Source organism: Egretta garzetta, unplaced genomic scaffold (assembly GCF_000687185.1).
Source record: "Egretta garzetta isolate BGI_Z169 unplaced genomic scaffold, ASM68718v1 scaffold130, whole genome shotgun sequence".
In the NCBI taxonomy this organism is placed as follows: Eukaryota; Metazoa; Chordata; class Aves; order Pelecaniformes; family Ardeidae; genus Egretta; species Egretta garzetta.
In genome coordinates, this window is record NW_009258284.1 from 3,275,540 (window position 1) to 3,299,942 (window position 24,403).

The following is a 24,403-nucleotide window of genomic DNA, read 5'->3' on the forward strand; positions in this document are numbered from 1 at the left end:
AGCAGGAGAAGTTTAGGTGGTTAGATGTGAAGTCAGAAAACAGATCAGAATTCACTTTCTGATTTTCATGACACTAAACGTCTTCACAGAGAATTTTTCAAAAACTATTTAAATGCTATTTCCACAGCTTGTAATGTCACACTATCAGAAATTTAAGTTAACAAGTTAATAACACGTTAATTTTAGTAATAACCATCTTCTCAGAAGGCATCATTTTTAGCATCTTATTAGAAAGACTCTGTCAGGAGAGGTCTGTGAGGTCTGTGTAGATTATTCTGATGTCCTCGTACAGCATTGACATACCACTAGTAAATTCAGATGTGAACAGTGGTCTGTATTGACTTCAGCAAACTTTCTCTGTATGTCTGACATAGCCAGAATTTTGATACTACTTTGTATCCACTTCGGTGCCCATTCCTGAGAGGCAGTGATGGTTAGTCAGTCATCCATCCCAAGGCTCTGAAGAGCTTTCCTATCTTGGCCACTTAACCTCAGAAGAATTTACCCTTTGTAACTCACTATGCACAGGATGAAGCAGGGAAGACGTTGCCTTAAGACCGGATCTTCTGGTTAGTATGTCAGCTGACTATTCAAGTTTTAAGTATATTCAACATCATAAGCTGTCTTCCTCCTTGTATAGCATTGCCCTAGACACCTTATCCCTTTTAATAAAATAATACATAAAGCAATAATAACCCTTTTAATAAAACTTTATACATAAAAAAATTGGTTTGCAGTTTCACTAACTAAATCAAAGTAATCAAAACAGAAGGGGAGATTGAAAACAAAAACACATGTGGTTGTGGGATTTTGAGGAATCACTGTTTTGCCATCTTCTGTAACTACGTACTCAAACCTAGGTGTTGCACTTTGATAGCTCTCCTTAACACAAATCTGGGGACAAGTAGGACATATCCAGACTCAAAAATGTTCTTCTTGTTTCTATTTTTTTAGATTTTAAATTTTTTTATTCCCAGGGCTTCCTTTCACTTTAAGGTGCCTATTCATTTCTCCCATCCTTTTGCATTTGTACCTTCTTGTTCCTTGACCTGTCTTCCATGAGCCTGATGTTTATGGACAGCCACCTAAACACTTCATCTCCGTGACAAAACGCTTCAGAAAATGAATGATTCTGATAATCTAGCCGGTGCAATGCTGGGGTTATTCACTGATCCGTTCTGAGCATCAGCAGAAGATATCGTAACTCACCCTGTATCGAAGGTCATAACTGAGCTTAATTCTTCTTGGAGATATTCCCGTGTAGGTGTAATTTTCCATACATTCTTTATAAAGTTCAAGTTTAACTTTAAAAATTATGACTACCTTATGAAGTCGTGCATAATGAAAAGTTCCTTAATTTTATTATCACTATATGCTGTTGGGCAATAATTTTTACAAATATCCTCCTATAAAAGCTCCTTAAAAAAAGAAAATTTTTCAGTATTTTAACTTAGATCAAGGAATGTCTTCCTCATTGCGTTACATGCACATCACTCTTTACCGGAGAAGAGTGTCTGAATTTTCTCTGCAATATGATGTTTTTAAATCAGCATTCATGCCCACATGTTAGAAAGATCTAGTATTCTTGACAGATCAGCCTGAAGTCTGTCCTTCAAAAACTTGTAAGACTTCATGAAGATCTTTGTATCGTGTGTCTCTGAGTAAAGCAAGAACCTGAGATAAGGGTTACCATTGCTCTCAAAGGTTAGATCTGACAGAGTAAGCGCTTAAATATTGTGACATTGGCACTCTGCTGACAGATTGCCTCTAGAACCAGATGTGAAAGGTTCTGTCATTTCTTCTGTATTCTGAATGACAAATAAATTTGCACACTTTTAGCTTCAGACACCAAATTTGCATAAAAGTGGAGAGGTAGGAGCCATGAACCTGGTGATGATCTTTGTCCTTTTGAAACTGAGAACTGTGGTTTGGGACAATAAGGCTTTTATGTTGCATGGCACTTGTATGCCCAAATTCCACTGCAGACCTAGGCAGTGTATTTGCTGGTTTTCTGCGAGGCTTCAGTCTCACTCTGGGCTACTAAGAAACACGACTTCTTTACCAAATGAGTATTAACCTGGTAGAATAGATAAGGAAACACTTAGCTTACCCACATCTGATTAAGTCTACCCATTGTCTTTGTAAGTAGGTTAGGCTGTATTTTACAGTCTAAAGATTCCTTCTGCTTATAGCGTATTAATTACTGTGTTAGAGACATGGGGTTATCATCGTGTTTCAGACCCACAGAAGTAGTGTAAGGAACAGAATAAGTCAATGTGCTGTTCTCCTCTTTGGAAAAGCCCCATCCCTAAATGTTCATATCCCTAAAGGAAAGTGGTGTTCAGAGCACTGAGGAACACATCTGGAAGAGCACTCTGCAGCTGCCCTCCAGATAACGAGCACTTTGTAGTGGTGTGGATTTTTGAACTGGAGATGAGCTGTCCTTTGAATGCCACTCTGAAAATCAACCCTTTGGATATCACCCATCATATTCTTCTCTTGATGAATCTCAATTATTTTCCTTCTTTTTCTGTTTTGATCTTACTTTGGCTATTGTAATAATGGTCTTTTTTTTTTCTTCCTGTGTTTTGCATCCCTAATGTAACAAAAATCATTCTTTTCTGCTTCCTCTCCCCTCTGCAATCAGTAAATGAATTTCATATCCTAGAGTGTGTTAAGAGTGGGTTTGGTGGCACTTCTTCTTTCAACAAGAACAAAAAGAAACTGATCATTCTCAAAATAGTATGTTCCAATGAGAATGAATATAATGACCATAATGACACCTCAGTACTGGAGAAATTGAGTTGCCAACAATCCACCATTTTCCTCATGCCACGCTAGCGTCTGTAAGCTTATATTACCTCTAAGGGGTTTACAGTTAGATTTTTAAAAAGCAGGTCTTAATCACCAAACAGTTGACAGCAAGCAGTGTAAGGAATAAAAGTTGTTAATATGTCCCAGATTTTCAGTTCTATTTAAAACAGAGGAGAAAGATGCTCTATATTGAATAGAAACCTATTAAACCCATACAATGTGTTGAAAATATATGTTATTTTAAATGTTTTGTTGAAGGCCAACAGTCACAGCTGTTGGACTCCTTTGGCTGTGCATCTGTTCATAAAACCATGTTAGTTTAGGGTACCAAGTTCTTGACTGGAACTGAAGACATCCGGTAGCGTCTGCTCATACAGTTTGGGTCATTACTGGAAAATTCTGTCAAATATTTTAAAATTAGGATTAGTCCGAAGGTAAGGCTTACCAGTAAGTTACGAAGTAAACGGGAACAGAAGATTTAGTCTGCTAAAGATGCGTTTGTCCAGTATAAACAGTTTTCGTGTTGTGGTAACCTGCTTATGTCCTTCACAGGGGAGGAGCTGTGCACTGGCCTCATTTCGGGTTGTTCCTTGGACTGTTCCTTCGGCTTCCAGACGGATGTCCACAACTGTGAGATCTGTCAGTGCCGACCACGGCCTAAGAAGTGCAAACCCATTGAATGTGACAAGTACTGTCCCTTTGGATACTTGTACGTATTCTCATTCTGAAAGCGTATTTAATGTAATCCCTGTACATACTGAAAATATGCAAAATCCAGGCACATACACTTGTTTAGTTTGTGGCAAAGTGGGGGAAAACATAGGAAAATAGAAATGTCATTACTTGATGTGATATTAAAGTATTCCTCAAAATGGATTTTGATCAAGAAATTAAGAAACAGCAGCTAAAAAAAATCAGCAGATTATGAAAGCAAAGCCATGCTTAAATTTTTTTGAAGAATATTTGATGAACAAGATGAAAAAGCAACTTACAAGTAACATCTCTTGCACGTAGCTGTTTGAAATTCTGTTTGCATGTTCCGCTGTGATACCCTTTCATTTTGTAGCCCATTTGTTTTATTCAAATGATTTTATAATATTTCAAGGGCTTTTTTAAATGTTGATACGACAGCTGACTAGTTTTAATGAGACATTTCTAATAGTTACTTTACAGGATTCCTGAAGAACAGTACCATGTCTTATCTAAGTTTTTGTAAACATGTTCAAAACCTGTATTGTTGCTGGAGGTCTTTCTTCATAAAAGGGCATACTTGAGGTATTTATTAATTTGTGGAACAGGTGATGAAAACTGGGCAGATTTTTTGTCACGTAGAAATTTCTTAGTAATTGGTGTGGTGGCTTCTATATGTATTTTACCAACACATCTTATTTTTGATGGGTTCATTCCATGTTACTGCCTGCTTTTCACAGCAGTTTAATTTCTACCTCATGACAGCTGATCTTCAGATAATGTTCATATGCAATTTGTTTTCCTAGGATTTGTAATGAAGTTTACTCATGTTGCAACTCTTAGTGTTTGATACTAATATTCTTTTAATTTCTGGTTCTTCTCAAGAATTCTGTTTGACACCTGTTCATAAACGCTGCAGGTTTTTATAACAGTGACCTATAGTGTAGTGTGTCCTCCTCATAGTATGCAGTTTTAGTAAAGTTTGGAGGAATCAAAATATGGTAGAACCTGAATGATCAGAGAGGTACCAGAGATTTTAGAAAAATAGAAATCAAGTTGCAACACAGTGATATTCTCACAGATTTATTAAGCTCCGCTCGTAGATAGTGCCAGTGAACAACTTGTATTCTCTCTAGTTGTGCTGCCAAAGTAAAAAAAAAAATAATACCACCAGCCATTCACCTTCCTTTAATCTTCATGCTATTCTTAGCCAGAGAGTGGTGTTCCACTTAGGTGAACACAGTGTTGTGGTTGACCTCCCTCTTATTGCCCATACAGCTCTTGCATTGTGCGTGGTGCTAAACAGGAGGTGGCATTACATCAAACAAAAAGCAGACCTGTATCCCATGGAACAATAATGGCACAAGTGTGCTGAACACAGCCAAAAAAACATTTGAAGAATATGTTTGCCTTGAAAACATTGAGTCACTTTTTCCTCCGCCCCCACATTAGAAAGGATGATTGACTTGTATCCTTGAGGCATCCTTAGTGTGATTTGAAAATACCTCCGTAATAGCAGTCCAGCAAAATAAAGTAATACCAGTTAATATGATGCTGTATTTATTACCTGAGATACAGAATTAGGCTTGTGTCTGTTTAAATAACGCAAGTTTTTGCAGGAAATGGCACTTAAGAGAGTGATAGGATTGAAATAGGACAAAATGAGGGAAAGACAACAAAGATTAAATCAGACTTCACTTCTGTCCCCAAAACTCAAAGTTTAGTAGATGAGAGAGGAAAGGTAAGAATTTTAAATGAAAAGGTTAATAAAATTATCTTCAGGCATGTTGACTTCAAGAGTGGCTGAGAGTTATTTTCAGTTTTGCAAGCAAGACAAGGTGGAGCAGGAGGGAAGTTACAGAAAAGGGATGTCAGTTTTGTTGTCCTGAGAACTTTTGCCCAGTGGCCTCACAGGCAAGGATGGCTGAAGATGGGTAGCAGAACGAAAAAAGCGTGAAGGGCTGAGCAGAAATAATGACTGGTTAGATGTCTCAGTTTTTTAGATAGGATAAATCTGCTTACATTAAGGATCAAAGGAGTGAAGTCAATTAAAACAAGTACAAAGCATGCGGAATCATTTAGAAAGCATCTGGTGAGAGCGATGTTTGAGCCATGCCACTGAGCAGGCACAAAATCCAAGATAGGGTCTCTTAAAGCTGGGAGACAAAGAAGTAAATGGTGTCAGGGTATCTGAAACTGTGAGAACTCTGTGACGGAATCAGCAGAAAGGGTGGCCGGGGTGAAACAAAAGCAGTAAGGGAATACAACTTACAACTATATTGAAGCATTTACTGGCCACTGCCATATAGTCCTCATGTGGTGTAATCATTCCTCAAAGGGCTCTGAAATCACTTCCATTAGCTTATATTTGATTTTGAACTTTGGCACAGAAGAGAGAAAAATTCTGAATAATGGCCATCAGAATATATTTCGTTGCTATTTGCAACAAAGATGGAAGCCATCGTTTTTGCTCATGATCCATAAAGCATCCTCAGTAGTAAGTGCAGGATGTGAGCTCAGCAGTCTCCAAACTGTATATGTGAACGTTTCTTTTTATTTCTGTTTTACAGTTGTGTTTTAAAAACTAATTCCATGAACAATACTCAGTTACTTGTTATTTTTCAAATTGGTTTATAAACTCAGCGGATTAATCTAATGTGATATTTAAAGGGCACACTAAGACTGTTAGATCTTGGGATTTATATTTTTCCATATTGTAGCTCTTAATTTATTGTCTGTAGCAGGGTTGATAAAGCTATCAGGACAGAATCTGAGAAGACTTTATTCATCCACACGCTCAAGGAGTGGGTGCCTGCATGTGTTTGCATACCAGCAGAGACAGTTGGTATGAATTACAAAATTTTTTACTGTTTACTCAGTGTGATTGAATATCCTTCAGCTTTGAACAGGAAAAGCTTTTTTAAAATTTTAATATTCCAAGAGCATAAATAAGTTACTGTTTTCAAGGCCATTTGCTTTAGCCTATTGAAAAGCTACAATGTGAGAAAACCATTAAATGAGGTCTATTTAATGTGTTTTGTCATTGCCTTTTTGGACTTACACAGAAATAGCTTGAATATATTCATGAACCAAGGTCTAGGTGTTTATTTCTATTCCAGCTAACTCTATTCTTTGACTTTTCTGCGGTATCTAAAGCAAACAAGCTTGTTCCTCCTTTTGGTTTCTTTCAGTTCACTGCTACTGGTTTTCTTCACTGGCAGATCTAATGTAAATGTCACACGGAAGCATTGAAAATGGTTTTCTACTGCTGATTATGGTTGTTCTGAACTGTACTTACCAAAGTCAGTTACTATTAATGTTTTGTGTAAATGAAATACTCTCTTCCACACAATGAGCAGCTTTTTCTGGTGATATAAAGTGTAATTTCTGTTTAGAGGACAGTGGACATTATATTTACAACTTTAAATCGAAAATAGTAGAGACCTTAACCTGTGGTGAACTGAATATTTTTTTTTACCTTCAAAGCTCTGAATCTTCAGGGAGAAGCAAATACTCTTAAAAGATAAGTTAAGACAGTAAATTTCTGTTCCTGGGCCCATCCTCCCAGGGTGTGCGACTGACAGTCGTGTTCTTGGTTTAAGTCTACCTCATTAGTTACCAGACCATGCATAACTGCTAAAAAGAATAGTATTTTCTTTGGTCTTGTTTTCTTCCTTAGTTTTCAGTAAAGATGCGCCCCTATTCTTCTGCTTACATATATTTTTACTCTGCAACTTCTCATTTTTACTTTCTTTTATTAAGCAAAGGTGTCTCTCTACTGTTGTCTTCTGTGCTACTTTTTACTATTGTTAGCTTTGCAGTGAAGTAGGCTGTTCCACGTGAACGGAATTAATTAATGAATTAATGAACTTTGATTAATCCAAAACTTGTTACTTGGTTCGAGAGGCCTGACTTTCATGCGCTCTCTCATGAACAGAAACTTAACTGGTTTTCTGAAGGAAGTTTTAAACAAAGATGAGGAAGACCCTTATGTATAGTTGGAAGACGACCCTCGGATTGCGATGAATTTGACCTGTGATGTTAAGGGTTATACTCTGACACACCAATATAAATCAAGAATACATTTTTGAACAACAACAACAAAAAATCAATTCTATTGATCTTCTTTTGTTGCACTTCAGGTGAAATGTCCCTGTGTTATTTTGAAAGGCCTTAAAGGAGAAATCTCAAAGAAATGAGTGTTAATTCACCATTTGGAAATGGAAATTTTATTTTATTTCCCTCCATTAAGAGTAGGAGGACAGAGTATAGAGCTCTACTTCACTTTAAAGCATGTGAAATAAATCTGATCTGAAAACGCAGGGGCAGACATGAGTCTGTCGAAGCCCTCATAACACTGCTCTTTGATACGCACCGTAGAATCCTACCTTCTGTAAGTTGAGGCTGTTCTCTAGTTGTCTGTCTTCCATTTAGCCTTATCACATCATATAGTGTGATGCCTTTATATACTTTACTTCCACATCTTCAAGGAAAGAACCCAAGAATAGAGCCTAATATACTCTGTGCCTTAATAAAAGGATGTTCTGTGTTTGAGTGCAATCCTCTTGACCTACAGAGTCCCTTAGTTTGTCTGATCTGTGAGTGTCATCCTGTTGGTACCTGTGCCTAAGCAGTTAAGGTGATTACTGTGAAGAAATTCGTGGTATGTGTTGATATAATCTAGCTGATTGTATGGGGAAATCTGAAGGTGTCCGTGCCATCTTCTTCAATGTGGACATACCTGAAGTTTGCATTAATGCTGTCTATCTACCCAGAAATGATTGAGTCTTCTGAATGAAAATCAAAGAGGACTGAAGAGAAAAAAGGTAGATGGGCCTAGGTGCATATAAAGAAATCGATCAAATCATTCATCTTCCTGGAATGTTTTCATGTAGTAAAGAACTGATGTGTCCATTTCTGAGGAGAATAAGAAAAAGTTCTGAGTATTGTCCATGAGCTGCAAGAGTACTTTAAACACAGAGATGCTTAGTCCTAGGTGCAAGTCGATCATGTGTCAAGGATAATCTGTTAAAGGATCTAGGTGCAAGTATTTTTCAGGGTCGATCATGTGTCAAGGATAATCTGTTAAAGGATACAAATTTTAAGCTCAAATTCAAGCGATTTTCTAAACTCAAGGAGGAAGCAGCCAGTGTCTAAGAACTTGTGTGATACTGTCACATAAGAGTAGGAAAAATTTAGAAAAACTCTAAGGTTTATGATGTTGAAAAAGAGAATAAGACAACAGTCTTTGTTTCCTAGATTTACTAGGCTTGATTTTTACACCTGAGGAAGAATAAAATTACCAAGTAATAAGCTTCAAAATGGAAACTCAGATCTTCAGAAATGGAAAGTATCTGGAACCTGGTGAAACAGAAGAAAAATTGTAAACAGGTTAAAGTAAAAAAGCATAAAAAACTGAATCTTGCCATTTGCAACTATTCATTTGAAGTCCTAGACACGATAAAGTGACACCTTGATCAGACATTGACTCACAGAGTATCAGATCTGAGCCATTTAATGGCTTGCCTAGGCACTCCCTGGTCCAAGGCATGCTGTCTGTATCCCCTTCAGAGGAGTGGTGGGAGCTCGGTGAGGACATCTCACAGCTCAGGACTGCTCCAGGCATGGGCTAGCACTGAACCACACGGCTCGTCTTCACGTAGAAGGCATTATACCAAATATAATGTTCGGCCTCTCACAGAATTTACACTGCTTGTTGTGAGAAGTAAATTTTACCTTGTATGTGTGACTCCTATTGACCTACAAAGGAAAATTACATATTCCAGTGCGCGTTTTCTGTACTTAGATAAGCTGAAACACACTCCTCCTCCTTTTTTTTTTTTTTAACAAAAGTGTGCATATAACAGTTTTATTGGAAAATCTGTGTGAACTATGTAGCAAAAGCATTTTAGAAATGACAGCAAATATTAAAGGGCATATTATGGTAGCTGGGGGTAAGATAAAGATGTTTTAAAATTGAGTTGATTTCCAGCTGATGCTAGCGTTTTAGGAACCCTGTCTTTGGGATGATCTCTTCCTTGCGTTTTTATACACCTGAAAAAACTGAACTTCAAACTTTTTTAAGCTAATTGGAAAATAAATTTCAATTTAAATTCTGGTTTTAAATGTAGAATGTAATTTAATTATGTGTAATGCTTGGCTGGTATTTTTAAATTACGAGTGTTTAATAAGTCTTTAAGTCGATTGTAATTTAAAAAAAAATAATTGGAAATGAGCATCCTAATCTTGTCAGTGCCTATAAATTATGAATAATTGCACTGAATGAAATTAATAACATTTAAAGATAACTATGTATGTCACAGTTTGTAGTATAAAGGTCTAAAATTGTGGTAAGAAATATTTTAAGATCATTTCACTTCAAGTCTTACTTGAGTGCTAAAATTATTTAGATTTGCAGTTGTATGGTACATTCGGTTCTTTACTGCTACCGTGCCAATTTCTTTTCTAAAATAGCAAGCCTTATGGGACTTCCAAGCCTGTTACAACCATCAAAAGCATGGGATGTAATGGAAGACGAACCTTTATTTTAATGTAAAACTCTGGTCACAAATAGGAGACTAAAGAAGCAAGTATTCAAAGAAAAGTATATTAGAGAGTGAAAAATTAAGTCACCCTGATTGTGATTTTTTTTTTTTTTTTTTAAGACTGTCAAAGGTTAGTACTTGGAAAATCTGAGTTCGTGCATCTTTAAAGAAACCAAAACCTTGTCACAGTTGTCTGAAATAACCTGCTCAATAGAGTTCAGTGTTTGAAAGCTCTACACATTAATGGAAAGAAGCATTTCTTCTGACACTAAAAGGGCTGTGGTAACAGAAATAAAGGAGGGAAAAGTAGACAGATAGGAGGACAGAAAGTTGTCCGTTATCCATCCTACTGTGTGACTATTTGTTTTTCTCAGCCTTTTAAGTAAAAATTAAGTACAATTTTCTAGAGCTTAAGTCAGGCTTTCTAGAGATTTACATAATTTATTTCTTCTCTATCCCTCTAGATGTTCTTCTTTAACTTCCCATGTCTTTTCTTTGTTTTGGAGGGAACGGGTGTGCATTTAAAGTTGTAGAATTCAATGAAGTATCCGTCAGTTAAATGTTTTTCCCAGTTTTAGAGAGTTACCCCATTAGAGTGATATGTTTATCAGCAGACTCATGACAAACCATTTATTGGTTTTTTTTCCCCTCTTTGTCTTGAGCTTCTTCATTACAACTTCTTTTTTTTCCCTGTATCTTGGGAAGGCAGGGAAAATTACTCTATCGGTATCTGAAGGGAAATAGTACACTTGTGCCTAGACTTTGAATGGTATTATCTGTCTTCCTGATGAAAGACAAGCAAATATTCAGTATAGGATTCTCAGAAGCAGCATGTTTATGGTGCTGTGAGGAGATGCTGTCAGGGATGCTCTAGACATGCTCTAGACTCCTGCCCAGCTTCATCTGGAAGTTTTGGAAGCCGTTGTTCTTGATTCTCTGTCCTGTCTGCTGAAAAGTTCAGTGGTTTTCTCCATTTGAAAATACGTTACTGTGTGTCTGCTACTTCTTATGTTGATTATTGGCATTCCACGTGCTATTTTTCAAGTAAGTTTTGTGTCTGCATATTTAGTGTTTTCAGAAATCTGTCTGTAGTTTTAATATGCAAGAGAGGAAATCTACTGTAGTTTACCTGTTGTTGGAGGAAAAAGTTTAACAGTACTTTGTGTTATAAAACCATAGTAATTCTTACAGATTCCTGCCTACCCCTCCAACTTCATCAGTTTTAGACGTTATTCTTTCTACTTTTTCAGTTGAGAAAAGAATTGATCATCAATAGTAGTTGCAAGCACATACATCTATATTATCTGTTGTGGCTTGAAAATACCAAATGCAGAGATTTCACCTGTACTCCCCATAGACCCACTGAACAGAAGGGTGACATTTAACGATAATTTTCTTTATTTGATCAGTCACTTCTTTAGGGGATGCTTTTGCTGTAAAGATCATGATATGTAGCTATTTGAAGTGACCTGCTGACCTGTTACAAATTATTTTGGTCATCTAGGAAGAACAAGCATGGCTGTGAAATCTGTCGGTGTAAGAAATGCCCGGACCTGCCTTGTGGTAAAATCTGCCCGATGGGCTTCCAGCAGAACAATCACGGCTGTGTTATCTGCAAGTGCAGAGGTAGGTGCGAGTTCATTACCACCTCTCACTCCAACTTGTTTTCAGAGCAGTTGGAAGCTAGAGCAAAAGAAAAGGAATGCTGCACAGAATATGTAAGAATTGAAATACGGTAACTGGTGGGGGACTCGGTTCAACTTTGCTCGAAGGAGTGTATTGGTTTGCAGGTGTCTGTTACTATTGTGTTACTAGCTCCACTTCCATCTCCCATTACAACCTCACAAAATTTGTTATCATTAATAAAAAGTAGATCAGGCTCTTAAGAAGTAACTACTAGAAATAAGCAAGTTTAAGGGGGGGAGAGGGTGTCAGTAGCAATGTTCATCTTAACTTCTTCACCATCATCTTTTCTTTACAAACTCAGATTTTGGATTTGATAGTTGACAGATGCCCTGTGCACCACCTAAAAGTAGAGTACTGTTTCTTGGACACTTTTCAGGTGGTCTTGGGGAGCAACGAGCAGAGGGAGTGCTTACCCAGGAGAAGGGACTGGGTATTCTTAAGCTAAAGATTTCACATGCGCCACTTGTAACCCAAACTTGTAACCACCAATTTCAAGGTGGAGATGGAGAGAAGATGTTCATTAGTTGTCTGCTTTAGTTTTGTGCTGCTTTTAACATGTCTCTTTTTAAAGATATTTTCAGTTTGTCTTTTGTATTACTCTGGGTATCAGACTTCCTTCATTGCTCATCTCCAGGTGTTGCATTTAATAACTTTTCCAGGCTCTCTCTGATCCTAACTTGTCTTTCACGCTTATTTTCTTTGATTCTTACTCGTGTGTTTTGATTTCTAGCTATTGGCAAGTAAGTTTGAGTATTTTCCCATTACTTTGTGTAAAGACTCCATTCTTAACTTTTTTAGCAGCTATTTCTTTTACATTTTAAAAAAATATAAGATATAATAGGACAAACTATGGGAACATGGGACTGGAAGAAAGTGTATGAGTTCCTGAAGTCACTCTGCTGTAGTTGAAGGCAAATATGCAGTCATATAAATCAGAAGGATCTGACATTATGTTTTCTCCACATGACATCATACACTGCAGATAATTATAACAAAACTTTAAGACTTCTGGGGAATAAAAAAAAGAAATGTTATAAATGTACCTTGCAGATGTGAGAAGTGGAGAGAGATTCAACATCTGACTTTTACTAGAAATAAAAATTCTAAAAATTAAGTAAGAAAGGGTAACTGCTGAATGGAGTTCCATCGAGACAGTTCTCATCACTTACCATTTGTCTTTGTGTTCACAGTCAACACAGTATTTCCTGATTATCATGATGCTGCGGTGGAATATACACAAGGTGTTCTCTTAGGTGTGCCATAATTGCATCCCAGACTATACAGATGCAACTCTTCAGTTACCAGTTATGTGTATGCACACTTTTAAGTGTTTTCCTTAATAAGGATGCATTTTAGAACATGCACAAATATTAAGCGAAAATAACTTGATCCCTCTTTAAGTTGTAATTATCGTTACCATGATCATAAAGATACCAAACCACAAGGGTATCGCTTTGATATCACTTCATTAGCAACTTGTCTAAGAATAATTAGAGCAATCATCAGTATGTTCTGGGGGAGCTGTGAGTCCTTGTGAAAGTTTTGACCCAAAATCCCTGAGAGGAAGGGATGGGTAAATCCCCTGCCTGTGAATTGGCTCCACTTTCTAAATGGCTTCTGCCAGAAATAGCTTATGCTAGGATTAATAGAAGTAGAACCATAGAGGTACAGAGCTGGGGTAGTCCTCCGGAAAACTGAGAGTCCATTTCTCACATAAAATAGAGTGTATCTGGATAATCCTTCACAGATGTTCGTCTAAGATTTAATTTATTAAGAACCCCCACTCTCAAAAGAAAAAAAAAAAAAAGCAAAACCTCTCTAAAATAATATTTTCCTGTGGTTACCAATATCTGACATTGGAAAATAAATTTTCTAATATTTCTGTCTCCCTTTCTACAAATTGAAACCGTTACTTCTTGTCCTAAGCTCAGCAGACATATGGAACAGCTAAGCACCATTCCCTTTCGCATTATTGCAGTATTTAAGGGGTTGCATCTGGAGCTCCCTAAACAATTTGGAGGGGGGAGGTTCTTCTTTAACTATTATCTTTTATACTAATTTTAATTAAAACCTGAAAAGTGAAACCAATCTTAGTTTGTGCAGATAATTTTGAATAGTTGCCTGTATGCTTGTAGAATATTTCAGGAAAAAAAGTTTGACTACATCAGATACTTTATTAAGGAAGGGGAAGGGCATTACCATCTCAGACTTTCATGTGTCATTTTAATATAGGACAGTATTCCAGTGATATTAATGCAAATAGGAATTAATACAAAATTTGATACTGAAGTATACAAGTGTAGTAACAGAACGTAAATTTTTTTCATAATATTGCTGTTCATGCAATAGGATGAAGTCTGGTTTAAGACATATTTTATCCTTATGCCATGGCTTTTCTTTTTAATTCGAAAAATGGTATAGTAATGTAATTTCCGTGTATTGGGTTCTTATTCCGATAACGTGCATCAAGCTAACTTTGTACCATCTGCTTGTGGTTCTTAGACCACCTTTGATAGATCTGCCACACCTGAAGAAGTGCTGACCTACATGTTCGTTTAAAAAAAAAAAAAAGAAAAACACCTTACTAAAATTACGTATAAACATTACTACTTTTCAGAAAATGAAATGAGCAACTTAATACAAATAACCTTATATATGTGTGTCAGCAGAACACGGTTGTTGACATACCACTGAAAACAAGTCAGTTCACTGACAAACTGATCCTAAATCCTTCATCATCTTAATGATGGGGGTGAGGGAGTGTTGGCCTCTAAATTCACTCTGCTGATTAACAAAGAATATATTGAGGCAGAATCCTGCGGCACTTAAATACCCTTTAAGATACAAATGAGACTTTATCCTCCCTAGACCAACTGCTTGTGTGTTCTGGCTGAGTGCAAGTAATGCAGCAATGCGAGCTACTGTATTCTCATCCCAGTAAAAGCTAGGAATGAGGGATAAAATTGGCAGAGTGGTTACCTTCCAAACATCTAATTTAACGTAGTAATGTAAAAAAATACTTTCTCATAGGTGTTTTCTGAAATACTTCCAGTACCTAGCATGACCCCATTAGAACTTGCTCGGAATTTTTGTCTTTCATGATAATAAGACCTTCCTTAGCTCTTGTAAGTGCTTTTATATTCTACTTACTATCAGTTAGTCATAGGTAATCTTAATACACTATAATATTTCAATATATAATTCTAAATGTGCTTCGTGCTTTCTGCTATTTCCCTCCATTGCGTTTCTCTTTTTTCTTATCTTATTTAGCCAGGACTGCATTTCTGTGTGATTGGAAACGGTATAGGTGCAACAGAAAGAAGTGATTCTATTTTCCAAGGAAATATATTTCCTACGTCCTACCATCCCCTTCAGTATACCTTTTAATTGTTCCACGTGTGTTACTTTATTTTGAAGCGTAAATGATGGAATTATTGATCACTTGATTTTGTATGGGCTTTAAAAATAAATGCAATCCAGGCATGAAGTTGGGGTGGCTTTTTTCCTAAGGAATGCATGCTTATCAGTACACTTTGTTTTCCTTTGCTTTTGTGCAGAGGCAACGGCTTCTCTTATGCCTCCCGTTAAAACGGGCTCTTGCCTGTCAATGGATGGGCGCCGACATGAGAACGAGGAGAGCTGGCATGATGGCTGCAGGGAGTGCTACTGTCACAACGGGCGGGAAATGTGTGCCTTGATCACCTGCCCCGTTCCTAATTGCGGCAACCCCACCATACACCCAGGGCAGTGTTGCCCATCATGTCCAGGTAACGTGCTTTCTCCTATGTGCTTTGTAAGCAGCTTTCATTTCACGTGTTTCTGTTTAATGGTTGGACTTGATGATCTTAAAGGTCTTTTCCAACCTAAACGATTCTATGATTCTAAAACATGAAAATAATCTCATGCATCATTCGGTAATAGGTATGTATGAAGGTTTCTATGCCCACATATAACATAATGAGGGGCTTTCATTAAGACCTCAGGTGTGAAAAATGGGAACTTAAATATTGAAAGCATATGCATGTTCTGGGTCCTAACATGTTAATTTTTGACACGTTGAAATCTTTAAACTAGAAAAGAAAAAGTTTCTAGTCTACATTAGCTATAATACCAAATTTATATTCATGTGCGATTTTTTCCCCTGTAACAGCAAATATAATAAGCCATTATATTTTCTCTTTTTTAATTTGAAGTGGAGTTTTATTAAAATTCATCTCTAATCTGTGTTTCACAACCCCTCAAAGGAATACACATTTACACAGATGTCTTAAGTAATTGAACATTATGATTCTGTGTTCTGAGGGAAGGCCCCTGTGCCACCAGCAGTAGATTACTTTAATGCTTTAGGTGGGAAGGCCAAGTACAATCGATGTTGCATTCCAATACAATTTTAATAATAAGTGTTAATATGAAAAAAATCTAGGAAGATGTTAAAGTGTGGGTAGAGTATAAGATTAATGCTCTCTGCTTTCAGAATGATTCCTACAATATTTTACGTGCTAAATAGATTAATTTGTAAGACGGTGATATTGCCTATGACTTTATTGGAAGTCATGTTACAAGTAGGAACAAGGAGGCTCATGATACTACTGTCAGTAGCGAAATGATGAGACAGGACTGGCAGGATACAAGCAACTACGAACTCTTTCAAATGCTTTGTAAAGAATAGGAAATCCTAGGGGCAAAATAAGCAGCCAGATCTTCTTTCTGGAAGTGACAGTGTATCCTCGCTAGGACATAGGATAACCAGTCTCTGAGGAGAAGGACTTGGGGGTGTTGGTTGATGAGAAGCTCAACGTGACCCAGCAATGTGCACTTGCAGCCCAGAAGGCCAACCATACCCTGGGCTGCATGAAAAGAAGCATGACCAGCAGGTCAAGGGAACTGATTCTTCCCCTCTACTCCACTCTCGTGAGATCCCACCTGGAGTATTGCGTCCAGCTCTGAGGTCCCCAACATAAGAAGGACATGGATCTGTTGGAGGGAGTCCAGAGGAGGGCCACGAAGATGATCAGAGGGCTGGAGCACCTCTCCCATGAGGACAGGCTGAGAGAGTTGGGGTTATTCAGCCTGGAGAAGACTCGACTCTGGGGAGACTCTACATCAGCCTTCCAATATCTGAAGGGTGCCTGCAAGAAAGCTGAAGAGGGACTTCTTACAAGGACATGCAGTGATAGGCCAAGGGGTAAAGCGTTTAAACTGAAAGAGGGTAGATTCAGATTAGATATAAGGAAGAAATTCTTCACTATGAGGGTGGTGAGACACTGGAACAGGTTGCCCAGAGTAGCTGTGGATGCCCCATTCCTGGAAGTGTTCAAGGCCAGGTTGGATAGGGCTTTGAGCAACCTGGGCTAGTGGAAGGTGTCCCTGACCATGTCAGGGGGGTTGGAACTAGATGATCTTTAAGGTCCCTGCCAACTCAAACCTTTCTGTGATTCTGTGATTGTAGGGGATGGTATACTTCATATGAATGGGGACAGGTTAGCATGTCAGTCTTGCGTTAGATAAACATTCAAAATTCAGAATTAAAAATGTAGGATGGTTGTTCCAGTGCCAGCAATTCTATTGTTAGGTCCCCAAGACTCATTCCTGATTTCACTCTTACTGTCAGCATACTTGTATGTATTGATTTACCTAACACATAGAGAATACCTCATAGCATTGAAGAGTGATGTTTTTTTTGGTCTTTCAGCAGCACCGGTGGCTAGTTACTTTGTGTACGGAGAATGAGTTTGGGTGAGTCTAATGTTCAGTTCCTGGAAGAAAGATCAGGATGAGATTAGTAGGACCTATCTTCTCACGCTATGCAGTTCTTGTGGATGACATCAGTGTTCGATTCTGAGCACCAGCAATGTTGGTCTCGTTGCTTACCCAGTAGGTCCGTTCCTTCGAGGTACAGTGTCTGTGCAGGTTTCTCTGGCATCTTTCCTGCTTCCAAAGTACCAGTCACCTAGGTTCTGTGCTAGCAAAGTCATACTTGGTGTAAACTCTCACAATGCTGGGGCAGACACAGCATTTTTTAAAGCAGTTGTGCATATAAGTGTATGAATTAATATGGCCAAATTAGTCCCAGCGTGGTTTTGTTTCCCCCACTGAGGTTTTATATTTGTTAGAAATGTACTTCTGATTTTATTTTGCAATGTATTGATTCCCCACTGATGTTGTTAAATAAACATCATGGCTTTCAGTAGATTGGAATGCAGTTTGGAGCTGTGAGACTGTGAGCACGTCTCGAATGTGTCTCGCATAAGGGTATTGACGTAATTAGCAATCCTGATGTATTGAGTTTTGAATTGCACTGTTAACCTATCAACAGGGAAGTGGCAGCTCTCAGAGGTCATTTTTCAGACTGGAAAAAAAAAAAGTAGTTACATTCAATTCCATATTTAATTAGTTTTCAATGCAGCAAGGTATACCTTGACTGCTACAACATTCATTATAACCAAGTTTCTATATATTAAGAGGTTTAAGTGGATTGTCAGAATGCTTGTGAAAAGCTCCAGGTTCCCTGTAAGATTTAGGAAGCTGGTAACTGCTAGTGTTTTGCAGAGCCATGCTATCCAGAAAGTGTGTATTTGTTTGGCTAGTTGCTCCTTCAGGAACATAGCAGTTGTATACGTGTAGCAACTTGGTTGCAGTGATCTATCAGTATGAGTGCTGCTAAGGGAGCGGTAAGCAATACCACATGTACAGCAGTCCTATCTGGCTATGTTTTTCTGATTAGGAACAGTATATAAGCTGTAGTAAAACAGGCCTGTGACCCCCTGGTGGGGGTCGGCCTCTTCTCCCTGGGAACGGGCGATGGGACGAGGGGAATGGTCTGAAGTTGCACCAGGGCAGGTTTAGGTTGGACATTAGGAAAAATGTCTTCACAGAAAGGGTTGTCAGGCTCTGGAATGGGCTGCCCAGGGAGGTGGTCAAGTTCCCATCCCTGGAGGGATTTAAAAGTCAGGCAGATGAGGTGCTTAGGGACATGGTTTAGTGGTGGGATGGCAGGGTTAGGGTAACGGTTGGACTTGATGATCTTAAAGGTCTTTTCCAACCTAAACGATTCTATGATTCTTTGCAGAGAACTAAATGCAAAGGAGATGACTCAGAAAATTTCCAGAAAATAATTAGTATTGCCTCGGCCGTGGTGAGTTAGGATGCCACTGCATAAAATGTAATATATTGTTCCCACTGAAATAAAAAAGGCAGCAAGCCAGCAGACCAGCTCTCTCATTTCAGGTAAATGCTACCGAATCACTTATGTGGTTCATAAACATAAGCAATCAGCCAGAAACGTAAGATCAGCCAGAGTCAGGCTCCTTGAGCTCTACTGATCGTTCTCTGGAAATGAAAGCAAATAACGGAGTGGTGTGTCTCTGCGTGGCAATGTCACAGAGCAAAGGGCACACGCGCCGGTCCCTGGACAAGTACGGCAGTGCTACAAATGTGGAGAGAAGCACGTGCACTTTGTGAGCCTTGCTCTGCCAAAATGACTAGAGGAGCTGCTGGCCATTTCATTTTTCTGTCCTTAACCAAGATATTTGGATTAGGATGATCACATTAAGCATCTTTATCATTAAGTAGGAGAAAGGGACCTTCAGAAAGTGGTTTAGAGATGTGGAGTCATTACCTGGAAGTCACTTTCTGTTCCCCTCCATTCATAGCACAGGAAACCTGAGGCATCTCCATTCTTAATGCAGGCACCTAGCTTAGCTGTCTAACGTTAGATGGGTTGAATTCAGGCTGAAGGACATCATCACTTATAAGCCTGCAGCTTCACATTGCAGCATATAGCTTTCAAACTCATGGCTTCTGTAGCTGTAAAAGATGCTGTGTGAGGCACCTCAACTCCTATACACGCTGCGTGGAAAAAGCAGGTGGACTCGCTCCAGGTCCAAAGCAGCCAGCATGGTAAGATGACAACTGTCATTGCACTTATTGCCCCTTGTGTGGGCGTGGGCTTCAAAGCATTTTAAGCAGGCTATGAGGGATGCAGTTCGTGGCACAACCTTTTCTTGATGGCAAGCACTTAAACAAAGTGCAGGACAGGCTTCTTTTTTCTTTTAAAACACCAAGAGTTAAAGAGAGTTCATTATGTTAATACCCCATTTTCTTAATACCCCAGTGGTTGGAGGACACTCGTGCTGAACAAGGGAAACGATTTCAGTTCCTTTCTTAACTTGAAGGAGGTCAAATCTATTCTCTAAACTGCCTAGGTTAGCTAGGGCTGTAGAGGTAATGTAATTAATTGTTTGAAAAGGAATTAAGGTTCATTTGGTGAGATGTGAGATACAGTCACTGGAAATACAAGCTATACGCTATGGCATCTCCTTGGGTCCAGTTTCTACTTCAATGACAGCAGATTGTTTGTTTGTTTGTTTGTTTATTAACGGAACAAAGTGATCATAGAATCGTCTAGGTTCGAAAAGACCTTTAAGATCATCGAGTCCAACCGTTAACCTAAGCACTTCGACCGATGTTAAGCGCTTATATGTTTCTAGGGGTTTGGGTGAGGGATTCTGTGTTTTTCTTTTCCTTTTTTCTTAATCTGGCACCAAATGGTGCAGACACATATCACTTGGGAAACTTAAAGGCAGAAGGTTGAATCTGGACTTTCTAACTCCCAGACAAGAAGCATACTTATCCAGCCCTTCAGGAATTGCACTGATGCTAATATTTAGCAATTAAGAAACTCTCTGCTCAGTACAATTTTTCAGAAAATGACAGTTGTCTCTTGGAATTCCTACAGCACAGGTTGGTTTGATTTTTTCTGAAATGCCAAGAATGCTTGAAGTTATCTCTGATTTATATTAACTAGCATTTATTCAGACTGATTCTCAAATTGTTTCTTGTTTATATTTTTCCCATTTTCCATGAGATGCAGGCGACATAAAGTCAAAAGTGACATAAAGTCGAGAGAGCTTCATTAAGAATATATTTATGGCTGGTTTTATTATTCCTAGTCTTTTCAATAATAACAGAAATTATTAATCTTGGGTACATTGGTTAATCATTGACGTCAAAGTTCATTTTTGCCTGTCTTCCAATTCTGTTTTTCCCAGATGAAATAATTGTGCAGAAGCCAGAGCTCACCAGCCCGTCGATCTGTCATGCTCCTGGCGGGGAATACTTTGTGGAAGGAGAGACGTGGAATATTGATTCTTGCACACAATGTACATGCCACAGCGGACGTGTCCTGTGTGAGACTGAAGTCTGTCCCCCTCTTCTTTGCCAAAACCCCACCCGCACACAGGACTCCTGCTGTCCACAGTGCCCAGGTATATGTTGACAGCCAGGTCTCATCAAGAGTCCTTTCTTGATCTGAGAGCGGATGATGTGAATATTGAATGTTCCCATATGCACACAGTTGGTTGTGGCGCCTTTATTCTGTAGTAGTTTGGAGCGAGAGCCCCCAGGCCTCTATTTCAACTGCAAAACTTGACTGTGCGCAAGAGGGATCTTATGTGGAAAGGGGAGTTGTGGCCCTGAAGTTTGAACATCTTTGAAGGCCATCTAATAATGTAAGGGTTGCATGAGAACCAGACTCCTTAGTTGGAAGGTTTATGAACTAGGCGCCGGCTCATTTATGGAAACAAGCAGGATTAGAGAAACTCCAAAAGCATCAAAACGCTAGGCAGATGCAGGCTTGTTTCTTTTCCTTTCTACGTGCCTTGGTTTCTATGAAACTTTTTATTACTATCTTGTGTATTTGGGATTTGGTCTCAAAACTACTTCTGTTTGTTTTTACCTTCACCTGGTATGATTTGAGAGTGACTTGAAGGCAACTGAGTAATATCAAAGCTTTCCAGCCCAGGAGGTGTGCCAGGTTCCTCCTAGACTGCCTTGCAGTGTCAAGACAGTAGCAGGATTTGCTTTCCCCTGAGGGAAGAGATGCAGTTATAAATGAACCCGAATTCCTGTTTTACATAGCAAATGGGGGAGTTTATTGCAGTGGAAATTTAGTCCAAACCTGTAAATTTTATGTAAACTCAGTAAGAACATATATGTCTCTCTTAAAAAAAAAAAATCTAAAGATCTTACTGTTAGGTTTTGCCATTTCTTCTACAGGATGTTTGTTGTTTTGGGGTGGTTTTTTTTCTGACAAAACATTTTCAGTAAAAAAGTTAGCCAGTTCTCCTGATTCAGTTTTTCTCATTATTAATAACAGTGAACATTTACTTAACTTCAAAATCCTGTCTGGAGGAGCTGATCTTCCCTCACTGGCTATAGAAGGAGCTTAGTCTCATAACTTATGCAGTGAGATTGAGAATCTGATCTGAGTGCCCTTAGGAATCCTTTTTTTTTCTTTTTCCTTTTCTTTTATGTCTCTGCACATACAGTCATATTTCTTGATCCATAAAGTCTGTCCAGATATAGCTTCATTACAAAAATATGCCTCCTCCATGGGCAGGCATGAGAATTAAAGCAGACCCATTGGCACCACGCTGAAGCCCGATCAAGTTCCATTTGTTTCTCAACAGCTTATAATTAGCTCATGGAAGTCCACTACTGAAGGCGACAGCAGTGTAATAGCTTTTCTCTTTGCATCATTTGAGGATTTGAACTGACATGGCAGAACCTGGGGTTCAAGTTTAGATTTAAAATTTAATCTCTCTGGTTTAAGGTGAATTCCTGTATAGCATTCAGTTCAGAGCATTCAGAGTGGCTTTCTGAGGGGATGCTTCATATAGTGGTTGGTTTTCACTTTGCTCCCTCTCCCTCCCTCCCTCTCTTCCCCCCGCCCTCTGTCTCTTAAGTAAACTCAATGAAGTTCTACATAAACTTTATTCTAGAGCACATCATGAGATCCTCATCACATGTAAGGACTGAAGAGGCATAAGGCTCTGCCCTTCTAGTTCTTCTGAAGCAGTGAGCCAATGTGTTCTTCAAGAGCGAACCCTCTGTTGAGGAAATACGAGAGAAGTTAGCTACTGTAAGTTAAATAACTTAATCTGTTTATATTTACAGATGAGCCTCTTCAGCCCTCTTCGTCAAGCAATGAGAGCATGCCCAGTTATTGCAAAAACGATGAAGGAGATATTTTTCTGACAGCTGAGTCCTGGAAGCCCAATGTCTGCACTAGCTGCATCTGCATGGATGGTGTGATTAGATGCTACTCTGAGTCTTGCCCACCGGTATCCTGTGAGAGACCTGTTTTGAGAAAGGGACAATGTTGTCCTTACTGTATTGGTGAGCAAATAAAAATAGTTAACTTGCTGTTCCCTTCCTGGGAGTAAGAAAGAAGTTTTATTTCCAAATTGAAATATGTTTTCCCTGTTTTGGGGAGATGCGGTTTGTGCCTTCAGTTGAACTGGAGAGTGAAATCTGAATGGGGAGCTTTGAGGATCATGATTTGTGGTTTTAAGGTAGAAGTGCAGGAAGATATAAATGCAATTTGCCTACAAACTTGAGAGGACATCCTCCTGAAAAGTTGGTAATATACCTTGCTAGATGAAAACATTACACAGAAATTGTTTTATTTAAAAGAAGATCTGCCACGTAACATGTATGTTATGTCAAGATATGTGATAATACGAGGAAAATATTAATTATGACTGAAGAAGATAAGCTGAAGCATTATGAAGTTTCACAGAATGGAGAAGTGTTAATAAGGCATCTAAATTAAAATACAGGAAAAACCAGGACATTCATTAGAGATAGTTATGGAAGAGGCAAAATAACATATTTGAGAAAAATTAGAAAAATTCTTAATACTAAAAACGCATGAAGAATTAAGGGCCATGTACTGGTTTTGAATTTGAAATGAAAATTGCCAGGCGTTTTTAAAGTTGCAGACTTTGAGATTCCTGATCACTTTTTCATTGTATTTTGCATAGGAGTATTTATTTACAGATTACTTTTTTGTGAGTTTGCAGGGTACAAAGGCTATAGAATAGAAGCTGCTGGTAAAGAGGAATTGTATAATGAACTTACTGAAATTAAGTCTTTCTAGCGTTGTTGGAAAGCATTCAAAACTTACTATAACCTTCATTTCCAAAAATAGTAGGGGGAGATACAGTAGAAAAGAATTCAGAAAAAAGGAATATGATAAAATAATTATTAATTGAACATGTGAATCAACTTGCCCATCTATAAACAATACAGTTCTTCAGCAGAAAGATCTCAGAAAGGTTGTGAAGTCCTTTCAGATATGTACCATTGATATAGCTCTTGAAGTCTTTAAATCATTGCAGAAAAAATATCTTTAATAATAGGTGATGCAGTTTTATAGGTTAAGCAAGGAATTCCGTCAAAGAAATGCCTGGAAAAGTTAGAAAGTATCAAAATTCCAGTTGCCCTTGGAACTCTACTTAGATTCCTGATGAGAACATTTTGAGGGGAAAATACTATGTTATCCTATTACTCCTTTCTCATCATGATTTGCGTACGAAATGGGGAGGTTTTAAAGCTTCTTTGACAACTGCCTTTCTGCAGGCTTTTCATCCAGTGATTGACTTTTCAAGTATAACGATCATTTTAATCCAGAATACATTTTAGTGTTAAAAAAATACAAAGTGTAGGCAAAGTTGGGCAATCAAACCATCAGAGTCAGACCGTGAGCCTTAGTACTGTACTGGAGAATGGTTCAGGTGTAGGAAGGGATGCACCACAGGGACTAATGCCATGAACTACAAAAATAAAACCTCTAGAACTTTGTGCCTACACCCTGCATGTCATGT

The 24,403-nt window shown here is 38.4% G+C and overlaps 1 protein-coding gene across 1 annotated transcript in view; it reads left to right on the forward strand.

Annotated features, from left to right (window-relative positions):
- Positions 1 to 24,403, forward strand: part of CRIM1 (cysteine rich transmembrane BMP regulator 1) — a 206,194-nt gene that overhangs the window by 172,834 nt on the left and 8,957 nt on the right. The window contains exons 11-15 of the mRNA XM_009637026.2: positions 3,367 to 3,523; positions 11,554 to 11,675; positions 15,293 to 15,502; positions 20,786 to 21,001; positions 22,692 to 22,913. Coding sequence (XP_009635321.1) covers positions 3,367 to 3,523; positions 11,554 to 11,675; positions 15,293 to 15,502; positions 20,786 to 21,001; positions 22,692 to 22,913 — 927 coding nt within the window. The remainder of the gene's footprint in view (positions 1 to 3,366; positions 3,524 to 11,553; positions 11,676 to 15,292; positions 15,503 to 20,785; positions 21,002 to 22,691; positions 22,914 to 24,403) is intronic.